General features: G+C 40.1%; 1 protein-coding gene and 1 long non-coding RNA gene across 2 annotated transcripts in view; one reads left to right on the top strand and one right to left on the bottom strand.

Moving 5' to 3' along the window:
• Positions 1-13,750, bottom strand: part of LOC149799042 (uncharacterized) — an 83,558-nt gene that overhangs the window by 58,943 nt on the left and 10,865 nt on the right. The gene's annotated exons all lie outside the window — the stretch shown is intronic.
• LOC149799043 (sialate O-acetylesterase-like) overlaps positions 1-13,750 on the top strand; it is a 54,339-nt gene that overhangs the window by 26,643 nt on the left and 13,946 nt on the right. The window contains exon 6 of the mRNA XM_089958006.1: positions 2,587-2,720. Within this exon, the coding sequence (XP_089814132.1) occupies positions 2,587-2,720 (134 nt within the window). The remainder of the gene's footprint in view (positions 1-2,586; positions 2,721-13,750) is intronic.

The following is a 13,750-nucleotide window of genomic DNA, read 5'->3' on the forward strand; positions in this document are numbered from 1 at the left end:
ACCAAGATCTTCCGGTGCATATGTGCTGTCAGATCAGATATAATTCCACTCATGTTACCATTAAATCAAAGCGGAGAGAGTGTGAACGACGGTCGGAGAACCACAGTACTTTTCATGCAAATCTTTTTACGTCCATGAATTGAACGTGACCCGTACTCGGGTGGGGTCATCTTGGCTAGCCAAGGTTCCAACAACCCTACCTACACCTTGGCAGATAGAACAACTATATTGGTGCTTTGTCCTAGTGACATCTATTGGATTTCATGTGTTGCCTCCCTTGGTATATAATACCAACTAACCAATAGCGTGGAGTTTTGTACATCCGCCGAAAACGGTGTTCGCAATTGACCTAAAAAGGACACTTTGTAAGTTTAACATCGAAAGTATGACTATGTACCAGAGGGAAGCTGTTACAGGTCTATTTGAGTGAAAGGTATTTATGCAAACACAGACCGGCACGGGAAAAGTGCTTATTTATCAGTCCATTCAAGTTGTGGGCTCCCCTTATCTCGATCACGAGGGAACGGTGTCTAAATTGGAACAACTTAATTTTGACTGGAAGCGCCATCGCATCCACTGAAGTTTACTGACCCGAAGCACAGAAATATCTGCTCGACATGCCAAGGTGTAGATAGGGTTATCGGAACCTTGACAAGCGAAGATGCGGTAGGGTGAAAACTCAACCCTTTATATTCATCTTAGAATAAATAAAACGTAAATTTTCTCACTGCTTACGTAGCTAATACATGTGTATTCTTGAATCTTTAAGTGTAAGTGTGCAGGACAACATAAACAATGGTTTGATTTTGACGTTCAAATTTGATAAGAACACATCGATAGACCCTGTTCAAACCGCATTGAAAATGACGACCTTTCATAACGAGATGCACACACACACACACACACACACACACGTAAAAACATACACAAATACATGCATACATACATACATACATACATACATACATACATACAGTTAGATATGTGATGTTGTTTGTTTTGAAACCAAGTTTCACCCACTGCAAACAAATGAGAATGGTTTAAGTTTGTTGTACTTAGAAATATAGAGAGCTATATTCCAATACTATTATGGCCGAGAGCTGCCAGACAAAACGTGATTAGTCTTAGAAGAATTCATACAGAATGATGGTGAATTCTTAATGTTGAATATCTGTTTAGTAGTTCCTGTTTGCACATTTAATTAAAATATTTTGAACTAGATCGTTTCGTACATATAATATTACATTGTCAAGCACAACTTTTAGCCTGACAAAACATTTTGGTAGATAACGCAAGAAATCTGCAATTGTACAACCAACAACCGTTGCCATTTTCGTTATAAGAGTACAGTCCGACCTTGACAAGGAAGCAAATCTTGTACATTATCGCATACATTGACCTTGACAAGGATGCAAATCTTGTACATTAACAAGTGCATGGACCTTGACAAGGAAGCAAATCTTGATCATTATCGAATACATCGATCTTGACAAGGAAGTTATCTTGTACATTATCAAATACATTGACCTTGACAAGGAAGCATATCTTGTACATTATCAAATACATTGACCTTGACAAGGAGGCAAATCTTGTACATTATCAAATACATCGACCTTGACAAGGAAGCAAATCTTGTACATTATCAAATACATGGACCTTGACAAAGAAGAAAATCTTATACATTATCAAATACACTGATCCTGCCGACAATATGACAGTGACGTGTGTCCTGCTTAATTTAAAAAGGCAGGGATCACGTCGTCCTGTCCGTCAGTGCATACGTACTTTCCTCGGTTGACAATGTAATTTACATCCTTCTACACGGTTGGTTAAAGATACAGACTGGAAACCATGGGATAGGGTAAATTTGCACAGGACGCTAACGGCCATCGTACATCAACATGAGTTGTAACATCAGTTACTTAAATGGTTGCATTTGAATATACCCTGGACCTGAAACCTTCGGTGTTATCCCATCCTAATAAAACAGCAAATACATTATTACTACTCTCTCAATCGGTGTAGACATAATTCATATTCAAAAGGATAACCAATTAACGGCGGATGCAACGACGGACACAAGGACGGATGCTGATGAACATGTGTGGATACCAAACAAAAAGAACTTCAAACCTTTACAAACTGCTGAACGACACCGTTACCGATCAGGTTCTCACGCTTTGTGCTGTTATTATTTATTACGATTGACACGCATGACAACTAGAGGGAAACAAACTCTTTATACTAACAGACCCATACGAAAGCTATGTAAAATAAATGCAGAATAGTGTACAGTCAATCTTCATAAGCAAAACTACTGATTTATATTGCTGAAAAGTGGTCTGCATGTTCAGGTGGACCAGTCATATGTGATTTTTCTTCGTACCAAAAATACCCATGAGAATAACCCTACGTCACATTCTTATCGCAAATAAGGTTACAGTGATAAAGTTAACAAAAACAAAAAATCTCTCTCTCTCTCTCTCTCTCTCTCTCTCTCACACACACACACACACACACACACACACACACACACACACATATGTAAACTCAGTGTAGGAGTGTCACAGATTTCATCTTTCACAGGCGAGTCTAATTCTGATGCCTATGCAGCGAATTACGCCTGTCAATTTCCCGCCATGATTACTGACTGGCGACAAAAGTTCCATAACGCATCAGACGGCGAGACTGACTCGATGTTCCCATTTGGCTTCGTACAGGTATTTAAACAATAATTCTGTAACATTTATTTCCACATTATTATTGTAACTGTATTTCAGATCAAAATGAAGACTGACATCATTCTACCTTCTCTTGCGTCTTTTCTTGTCCTTAAGAACGCGAGATAGCCAGGCTCGGGGTAGTGAAGTGTAGCCATGTGTTGTCGGCAAGGTCGTAGTCGCGCGTCGTTACTCGATCAAGATCGATCGATCGATTGAGAAAGAGAGAGAGAGAGAGAGAGAGAGAGAGAGGGGAACATTGCGAAATGATGAGAGAAGAGATATCTTCAGTTAAAATGTGTATTGTCGCAAGATTTCCGCGTTTCTTAGACGAGCCTTGTAGCTCACGTATCTTGGTCGACGAAATACCTTGTCCCTACTTTTTTTTTAAAATTCCCCGGTCTGGCCCTTTCCTCTTTTCCTGTCCGGCGAACTACAACCAACTGTTCTTGCTCCGGCGGGTGGTTATGCTTAATTTGCAAGGAGTCGTCTAACACTATATATATATATATATATATATATATATATATATATATATATATATATATATATATATATATATATCCAGGCGGAATTATGTGACCCAAAACCTAAGACGCTCTACGATGCAACAAAGCTAGCTAACATTTAGAATCAAACCTGCACTATAACGAAAGAAAATAAATTCGCTTAGCTGATACGAAACGAAAAATATTATCCATGGGTTTTTCTCATTACAATACTTATTTAGTTATTTATGTGAGTATTTAGAGCATTATCTTAAGGACAAACTTTAAAAAAAGAACATTTAAGGCAAGGTTTTAAATTACATTTATATTCCACAAATCATACAAAACTATACAAAACATCGGATATTGAGAATGAGAAGTATACATTTCCGTGAGGAATAACACTCGGATATTACATGCATGCATTGGTGCTTCCAGATTAAGTATCTTTCTTCCTGAGGAATAACACTCACGGATATTACATGCATGCATTTGGTGCTTCCAGATTAAGTATATTTCTTCCTGAGGAATAACACTCACAGATATTACATGCATGCATCGGTGCTTCCAGATTAAGTATCTTTCTTCCTGAGGAATAACACTCGGATATTACATGCATGCATTTGGTGCTTCCAGATTAAGTATTTTTCTCCCCAATGAAAACACTTACAGATATTACATGCATTCAATGGTGCTTCTAGATTAAGTATATATTTCCGTCAGGAATAACCCTCACGGATATTAGATGCAAGCAAAGGTACTTCCTGATATAAGTATATTTTTCCATGAGGAATGATGCTTACGGATATCAGATGCAAGCAATGGTGCTGCCAGATATAGGTACATTTTTCCGTGTGGAATAACACGTACGGATATTACATGTATGCAGTGGTGAGTCCCGATATTAGGCAGATCGAAAATATTTAATTTAATACAAATTTCAGAAAAAATAATAAAACGAGTCTGGAATTAGATGGACATACAATAGCATAAGAAGGTTTTCTCCACATATTATTTAAATTGTATGTTATTGACATTAGTCACGTGGTGTCATTTAGATTTAACATAATTACGATTACTTTGGCAATTCTTAAACACGTGTACGTATACATGTGTACTCTTTATTATGGACTATTGTTTGTTGATTGGTTTAGTGTAAGAGCACATCATTACTGTAAAGGCTATATCATACCAGTAGTTATATGGGGCGAATGGGGGTCAAACAGGGAATTAACATTAGTCTTCAATTTCATGTATTGATTGACACTTGGGTGTCAAACGGGAATTAACATGGGAAGGACACTTGATGGTCAAACGAGAAATTAACATGGGGGAGAAACTTGGAGGTCAAAAGTGTTTAGAGGGTCAAAGCGGTAACAGTGTTATAAGTGGCTGACCTCAATGGCCGTGACTTAGTAACAATGTTCGAGTTTACCTCAATTCGTGCCACTATAGGTAAGTATGGGCAATCCTATGTTAAATGAGCCCATCGGTTTAACATGGGGAAAAAAGTATAATTGCTTAAAATTTGTTTACGGGGTCAAAGGGGCACTCACCAGTTTTTATGTAATTTTGAGGGTGTGACGTATGTAAGGTGAAGTTGTTGGCATACCTCTATGCTACGTTGATGTAATGTGGCAAACATTTCGTTGGATATTGTACTTATGGAAACTGTACATGATCTAAGCACACTGCTAACTAATATGACTGATCCCTTGTGCTTAAAAACCAGCCTTAATTAGTCTGAAGTACACTATCTTTAGCACCTATTAAAATTGGGAAAATGAATTTTGCCCAGCTAGACAATACCAGCATCTGAAAGTGCATGGATGAATTACTACATATACAAAATGTAAAAAAAAAAGATTATGGGCTCTTTTTAAGTCCAGGAAATGAATATGACCAAGTGGAGCTAGCATTTTGTTTTTTTAAATTTGCAGATCTGGAGTAAGGCCAAGCTGTATGCTCTATAACCCATATTACACCCATCAATCACACACCAAAATAAAAAGGGAATTAAAGGTTCTTTGAACAATATCCAAAATGTACAACGTCTTTTTTAAATAGCCAGTATAACCAGTGAGAATACCACGGGAAAATTCTTTTTCTTTAAAATTCTAACCCTTATGAAAAATACGAAAATGTATAGCACCACCCAAACGGGAAGGGTAATGATAATTTGACAAACACATTCACACTACAATGGCAATGATAGAATAGTATGTCTCTTTTCTAGAGATCTGGTTGACCCTGTTGTGACTAAAAGTGATAGTAAAATTAAGAAATTGTCCCAGAATTTATCGGAGACTGAACAAAATAATCCCGGAACATTAGATTAAATTGGCTTGACTAAATATATTAATAAAATTATGAAAATATTACAGACACTAGCGGCAACTTAGAAAGGCCGGAACATTAATATTCAAATCGCCGAGACTAAAAGTAGCACTAAAAATCCCGAATTTGTACCGGACTTTAACGGAGACTGAAAATTATTCGGAATTTGTTTTGAAAAATATTAGCCAAGATTAAAACTAGCACTAAAATTCCGAAACTATACCTTGCAATAATGTCGACTGAAAAATAATTTTAGTATTACTTTTAGTGTAAGCCAATTTAATATTGATGATTGTATGAAAACTCCCCCATTAGCATGAATAAGTAACTTTAAATCTTACAACTTTACCCAATTAATTAACACCCTAGCTAGAGTAAGGGATAAAAATGTTACTATCATTGATCATGTTTATAGTAATAAACTGGACAACGTAAGTGAAATTGATATGCCAGTGTATGCATTGATTGACCACTATCCGGTCTGTATAACTAGACATGTTCCAAAATCTTCTAAAATAGTTGCAATATTGAAATACGATACACGGAATTTAAACAGATTGATAAGGAAATGTTCTCAAATGATTTAATTTGCAAACCCTTCCAGTCAGTCTGCAATACAGCTGATGTCAACACTGCCTGAGATAAATGATATCAGATGCTCAACGCAGCCTTAGACAAGCACGCCCCAATTAAAACAAAAACGGGTTAAACACCAAAATGCATCTAAGTGGATTACCCATGAGTTCTGTGAGGTTTGGCACCTAAGAGATGATTTCCACAAGAAAAAAGACGTGAAAAACTACAGAAAATGAAGGAATAAAGCTAAGCACCTTATAGACAAGGCACAAGAAGACGATTATAAACAGGCTATTGTTGAAATTAAGAGTACCACGACATTGTAGATGCATCTAAAAGAGCTGAACCCACCAAACAAGAGTTATTTTATATAGCAACATCGGTTCAAGACAGTGCTGAACTGTTTAATAATTTCTTCATAAGCATCTCCATTGACTGTATTCAGAACCAGACTAACATCCCATTTGAGCTTAATGCTCTTCTTTCATTCAAAATCCTGATGATAACTACTTTTCAATAGCTGATGATTCTGATATGCTCAATAAGTTGAGTAATGACAAATGTTCTGGTTTGGATGGTGCTGGTCCACAAATTCTTAAAATTGCCACGGCAGTAATAACAAAGTCATTAACACATATTACAATCTTGAGCATAATGAGTGGTAATTTTCCAGATACATTAAAATGTGAGTAGTAGAGTGAGATATTATAGGGCAATATGAATTTATGTAAAGAAACAAAGGGGGTTTCACTATATGGCGATATGGGATTTTAACACTGTGGGACACTTGGGGGCAATATGGATTTTAACATTGTGGGACACTTGGTGGAAATATGGGAATTTAACAAAAGGAATACATAGTGACAATCTATTGTGACTGAATAGGGACAGGAGGAATTGGAGAGGGGTAACGTCACGGTAATGGACACTGGGGAAACAATGGCAACACTGTTGCAAGGGACTGACCTCAATCGGGCGGAACCGTGTTGCAAGGGGCTGACCTGAATATGCGCTACTCTAGGGACAAATACACATAGACATAGAGACGTGGTTAGAGACAGAATTAGAGACATAGAACACGGGAGTCTGACGTTTTGTGAATAAAGTACTGTCAAATCTTTTACAACACGAAATCACCTTATCGGTATTATACATGAAAACAAGGAGTGCAAGCAAGACAAAAGAAGTGGTTTAGTATGCCAAAGATTTGTGTTAATGACTTCAAACGTTCAGTGAAGACAGTAACATTTAAACCCATGTTAACCGCATTGTCAGAAGAACCCGACACCGAGGAAAACCACTCCATTCAGGAAATGACCGTCATTGACATCCACATCACAGAAAGGTCATTCTTGGAGGACACCTGTGTGACCATGCTAAGTGGTGTAGAGACTTTAAGAACTTTACCCAGTGTCACTAGGAAACCATACCTTCGTCACAAAAATGTTGTACAGTAACTTGTTTATATTCCACTTTGATCGTTTTGATGTGCACTTTATCGATGTACTTAACCGTTTGGCTTTTTTGTTTTTTTGTCTTTCGTGTTAAATTTTGAGAATTTTCAAATAAACGTGTCCTGAAAAAGTATAAAAACTCTTGTATTTTCTGTGTTCGTTTCAAAAGTGACATCACCTTCACTATGGATACCTCTGCTATCTCTGCTCCTTCTTCCTCCACTTTTAAAGTCATCGACGAACACTTATATCGTGCCACTTGGGAGGCCGTATATCTTCGCCATCCCTTTAACATGTTAATTGCCAGACCCAGCAATTCAGGCAAAACCGAATTTGTCAATCATTTGATGGAACATAAAAATCATTTGATCGATCGTCCACCTCAACGTATCCTGTGGTGTTACAAAGAGTGGCAATCGGCGTACAGTCTCCTGCGAGAAAGTCAAGGAGAGTCCATCGTGTTTGTGGAAGGCTTTCCTGAAGAAGATGTCGGGAGCGTGTCTGACCCCAGTTAAACCCATCTGGTCATCTTCGACGACATGTTAAGAAAAGACGAAGAAGAAATTAAACGCGCAAAGTGGATCATCGTAATGCCAGTGTCATTTACATCACCCATAATTTGTTTAAAAAAGTAAAGCCCATCGCACCATCAGTCTCAGTGCTCATTATGTGGTCTTGTTTAAATGTCCTTGAGATAACTTCAAGTCTTAGCCAAATAGTTAGGAACTCCTTGGTTGACTCATGCGTACGATAATGCCACTTAAACTCCTCACGCATATTTACTCGTGGATTTAAAACCCACTTCCCCCCCCCCCCATCTGTTTCACTACTGGTGCCAAGACGGAGGGCCTGTTATGTACACGTCCCCGTCGACATAACAAGATCTATAAAAAAAACTCGGAGACTTTTAGTCTGTTTCAGGCATCGTCAGCATGACGTCCCTTCAGTCTCATCTTTCAGTCAAATTGATTCGTGCCTTGCATGGCATAATTCGCGAAAAAAGTCCACAAATTCGTGCTCCTGTCTTAGAAGTCAATCTCTTAGAAGTCTTACGATGGTTTACGGTGACAGCAAGGCAATTACTTCAAGGCATCATTCATATACCTAATCAAACCAAATGCTTTCTTGACAGAAACAAAGTAGCCTTGATGCAACTGGCAGATCCCCGAATCGACACTCAAACCAAAAAAACAAATTATTTTGGAGCCTAGAGATAGCGTTACTCAAGGAGGCGTCATCATTCTTTCCCTCTTAAAATGGGATCTCAATGCCCCAAAAGTGATACACAAGAAAAAACCCACTCCCCGTCCAAAACGTACTCAGAAGAAAACGACCAGTGGTATCAAGACCAGGCCACAGCCCCAGAATACGAAAGGTCTAAGAAAATACCCCAGAAATCAGCTTATACCCGCAAGAGAGGCACCGCGGCCAGGACTCAGCTTTTCATCATCAAGCCACGACCTGCAGCGACAGTGACCGCGTCTCCAGTAGCCTAGGGTTCTTCCACCTCTCCGTTGCTTGTTATGCCAGCCAAACCAGAATCTGACACACGTCTTTCCGAATTTTATTCAAAAAAATGGAAACCCGTGTCTCCAGGAACTTCTCCTCCGGCAGTGACACCCTCCTCCTCTTTAGCTGTTTCGGCAGCTGCTAACAAAGTACCTGCCCCCAAAATCAGAGTCCAAGGAAGATGCTACAGATTTTACTGGATTTATCCAAGCAAGAACTGTTCCGATTTAGTCCATTGTGAACCCCTCAACGTCGAGTGATGCCAGCCATGAAAATAATAAGACGGACCGACAATCAGTGGCGACGTATTCCACAACTATAAAAAAGACCGGTAGACGATGGGTATCAGTGTTTTTGTACTCTGAACCCATCGTTCTCCTGTCCAAAAAGGAAAAGGAAAAAGAAAAGGACAGTCTCATCGTTTGACCCACATCCGAAGAAACGCTTAGCCAAGCATCGACATCCACCCCAGAAAAGACACAATCGTCTAAACAAAAAGAGAAGCAGCCAGAGGGAGGGATTATATGATTCGATAGTCAAAGCGGTCGGCAAACACGCTGATCACACACCCTACCAGCTACTCCAAAAATACTACTTCACAACAAAAAAAAAAGATAAAAGGACGTGTGCCAAGTCATCGACGTCAGCGTATTTGTGTGTGTTCCGGAACAAACAAAGATGTCACCCCCAGAAGCCATCCCTCTGTTATCCCCAAGGGAAAGAAAAGGAAAGAACTGCCTCTTCGTTTAGCCAAACATTGGAACGTATTGTCCGTTCTGTCCAAATCCCCTCCACCCATGCGAAAACAATTCATTCAAACATCCTCGAAAGACGTCGTTGATACCGTGTGCGACTGTTGCATGAATGTCTTAAAAGACACGATACCTTTGTCTCAATGGTACGGTCAAGTATTGCAACTACTTCAACTCTTTCACCAGAAAGCTTTGACGAAACAGCTGGACAGACTCTGGAAGATTTTAAGACTCTGATGAAACGTCCATCATCAACACCACCCCCAGTAACCAAGAAAGACGCAACCCCACGGATGCTTAAGGAAGAAGAGGCACGAGAAGTCTTTCTAACACCATCGGCGGCTCCCATACCTAGTAGGATTTCAGCGTCCTTGTTGATCCCTTCCCCCTACACTCCAAAGAGAAGAACTCAAAGCTTGGGTTAAAAAGATATGTCCACACCTCCTGCGACAGAAGTGAAAAAGAAAGAAGGGAAACCAAAAGTGAAAAAAGAAAGCAAGACAAAATTCATCCCGTTACCACTACTATCCTCGGCTTCTACTCCCGTGGCACGTCGGACACGCAAAGCCGTTTCCAAACCACCACTTCAACCCAGCCAGAGTAACATCCGTGAACAGTGGGTGACTTGGAGAATTTGTTAGCCAGCATTTACTACGATCCAGCCCATTATGTGGGATACGGAGGAGTTCAGAAAACTGCTAAAACCCGACTAAAATGTCTCCGTTTACCTCAGGTGCAACGATAGTTACAAGAACAGGTCACGCACACCTTACACTACCATTCGACGAAAATTTTCCAGAAGTCGCACCTGAATGGAGGGCATCGATCATCAATGGCAAGCAGATTTAGCCGATGTATCTCATTTAATTTACACCTACCATCGTGGCTACAAATATTTGTTTTGTGTTATCAACGTCTTTTCCAAATTTGCATGGATCGTGCCATTGACTTCCAAATCGAGCAGTGAGTTAGTGCGAGCCCTAAAACTGATGTTGAAACAAAATATTCGTCATCCTCTTCAAAGGCAAACTGACAAAGACATCGAATTTCTAAACCAAGTTTTCCAAAAAGAATTAAAGAAACGAGACATTCATTTTTTCGCCACCGAGAATCCAGAAACCAAAGCCAGCAGAGTGGAATGTTTTGAACATACCTTGAAAGAACGCTTGTGGAAATATTTTGCGCACTAACACACTCTCAAATACCAAAGCATCCTTTGTGGGTGTGGTGTAGAGAACGCGTGCCTAAAACTCATATCATCTTTTTCTGCCAAATCTTTGTGGTGTATTGTGTCATCGATGCTGCCATTGCCAATTTGAGCTTGCAATAAGGACACAAACAATTATGGACCATTTTACTGAGCAGTTGCATCGGTTACCTTCTCCCCAATCCGTCCCTTAAATACTCTAACGGTAACAACGGGAGTCTTGCGACCAACGTCAGTACCCTCCCAACAGTGACCACCAAAACAACAATAACACTCTTTTGGACACTCCTCTGACATCGAGTTACCTATCGGACAGCATAACTCTGGAATTATGAATAACCAATTTTACTTAACTTTACCCAGTGACAGTTCCATGGATGTGTTTCCACACAATACTTTGTGCTGTTTCAAGGCCAAATTATCTCAGGCCATCCAACTGGATCACGAAGACTATTGGGAAGTGGCTTTGGTGGAAATGATTCACCTAATACAAATAAAAAAAATCGCTGAAAATCAAAACGCTTTTGAGGTCGAAGTTCTTAACAACCAAGTGCAACAACACTTGAATGAAAACGAAACTATAGATTCCTCTATGAAACGGCCAGTGTCACCCGATAATCCACGGTACATCTACCTGATGAAAATTCCTGCAGGCTATTATTTTAGCGGTCAACATCTGGTGGACACGATTGCTTCCAAATTCAATGCGTTGTTTCGCAAAGCCTTGGACAAAACTAAACGAAGTGTCACCATCAAGTACCTTAAAGTGGCTTATCGCCTGCTGATGAAAATGCCGGATGCAAACACGTTGTCCATTACGTTTTGTCCTAAATTGTTTGATATTTTGGGTGGAGACCTCAAGATGATCAAGGGTCCATTCATGCCACCCATCATAAACAACTTGAATTTTGCGATGGTTTTTTTGGTTACGTCGTAGAACTGAACCAAGGATTAAATTTGATCTTTGTGTACTCTGATGTGGTGAAGTCTAACGTGGTAGTACACAGATCCGCACCTTACTGCGAGTCATTCTTTTCAAAACGGATTCTGCCACGACCAGTGACGAGGAACGTGGAAACACCTATCACGTTCACCGCGAATTTGTATATCCTCACTATCTGACTGTCAATAAGTCGTATTTGGCAGTGTAAACATTGGTATAAAACGAGATCTGGAACAAAGTATTCCATTCTCCAAAGAGGAAATCACAGTGAAACTCATTTTCGAAAACGCTTCTCTAAAGACTTGTAGGTCATGTATCCTGTGTATCGAGGAGTAACTCGACAGAGAGGACATGGGTTAAGAGATATCTTTAGGTGGCCGCTGTTTTAAAACCGATGGTCAGACGAGGATTGCACGCCTTGAAACATGCCGCAAGGACGCAAGGTAAAGAATTTCTCCAAAATGTCATCATCGACAAACAAAACCCCAAAGGAAGTCTTCTCGAGAGCAGGCAAAAATGTTTTGCTTCAAGTTGGAAAATTTCATCTCCTCTCCTCTTTGATGGCCTCAGCCCCTATCGAACTTGAAATAAAATGGCAGCCCAAAGATTACATCGATCTGAATAGCAGTTCCTTGTACCTGTCAAAGCTACCAAACGGACGACACCGCTCCGGGAGCCAATGCTAGAGTAGCTCCCGTCAACAGTTTCATGCATTCCGTGTTCAGCAAAGTGGATTTGTACTTGAAAAACAAACTAGTCAGAAGCAGCATGGATACTTACCGAGCGTACCTCGAAAATATCTTGGCGTACGGAAAAGATGCCAAGAACACTCATCTGGAAGCTTGCGTAGTATGGAAACCTGACAAAGCAGGTGAGGACAAGTCCAACGACACAGTCATGACAGAAGCTGACGATCCTCACAATATGGGCTTTAACGGCCGTTGAAAGAAAATCCTGCAAGGACGAAGATTAGAACTGATGGATCGTTTGCATTTGCACACGTGGTTGCAAGAAAAGTATTTGCTGAACTGGGTGGATATCCGCCTGAGACTGAATTGCAGTAGTACCGTTTTCCATTTGATGGCACATGCCAACGAGTACAAAACCATCATCCAAGAAGCCAGACTTTACGTGCGACGCGTGGAAGTGTTACCTAAAGTGGGAAACGACATCAGCCACACTTTGAGAGGAATGACCGACAATTATCCGATACAACGCGTGGAAGTGAAACCTTCCCCATTACCGCTGGACTCAGATCCAATGACAGTTACCCAAACGTTTGATCGTTAGTATCGTCAGTAACGAATCCTCAACGAAGCCGTCACTGCAAATTCTTTCAAGTTTAAGCACTACAGAGTGTCCAAGATCAAAGTCAGTCGCGATGGCAAAACCTTGTGTACCAGACCCTTCGAACCTAAGTTTGCCGAGAAGAATTACTTGAGATCGTACTTGTCGCTGTACGAAGCCACGAAACAGTTAGGGACCAACCCCAGGCACGGTATTTCGTACGACGATTATGCGGGATGCTACGCTTTGTGTGCCTTTGATTTCATTGCAAACTAAGGCAGCGATGAGGGACATTTCCACCTTATAAAATCCGGTCAGCTGCATGTGGAAGTTCAGTTTGCAGAAGCTCTAACCGAAACGGTGAACGTCATCTTGTGTGCTGAATTTGGCAACACTCTAGAATTCAGCATTTTGAGAGAAGTCATTCTAGACTATTATAAACTCTGGAAGACTCTTATCCCTCTTTGAATGGAATGT

Source organism: Sinohyriopsis cumingii, chromosome 5 (genome assembly GCF_028554795.1).
Source record: "Sinohyriopsis cumingii isolate HCF-2022 chromosome 5, ASM2855479v2, whole genome shotgun sequence".
Lineage (NCBI taxonomy): Eukaryota > Metazoa > Mollusca > Bivalvia > Unionida > Unionidae > Sinohyriopsis > Sinohyriopsis cumingii.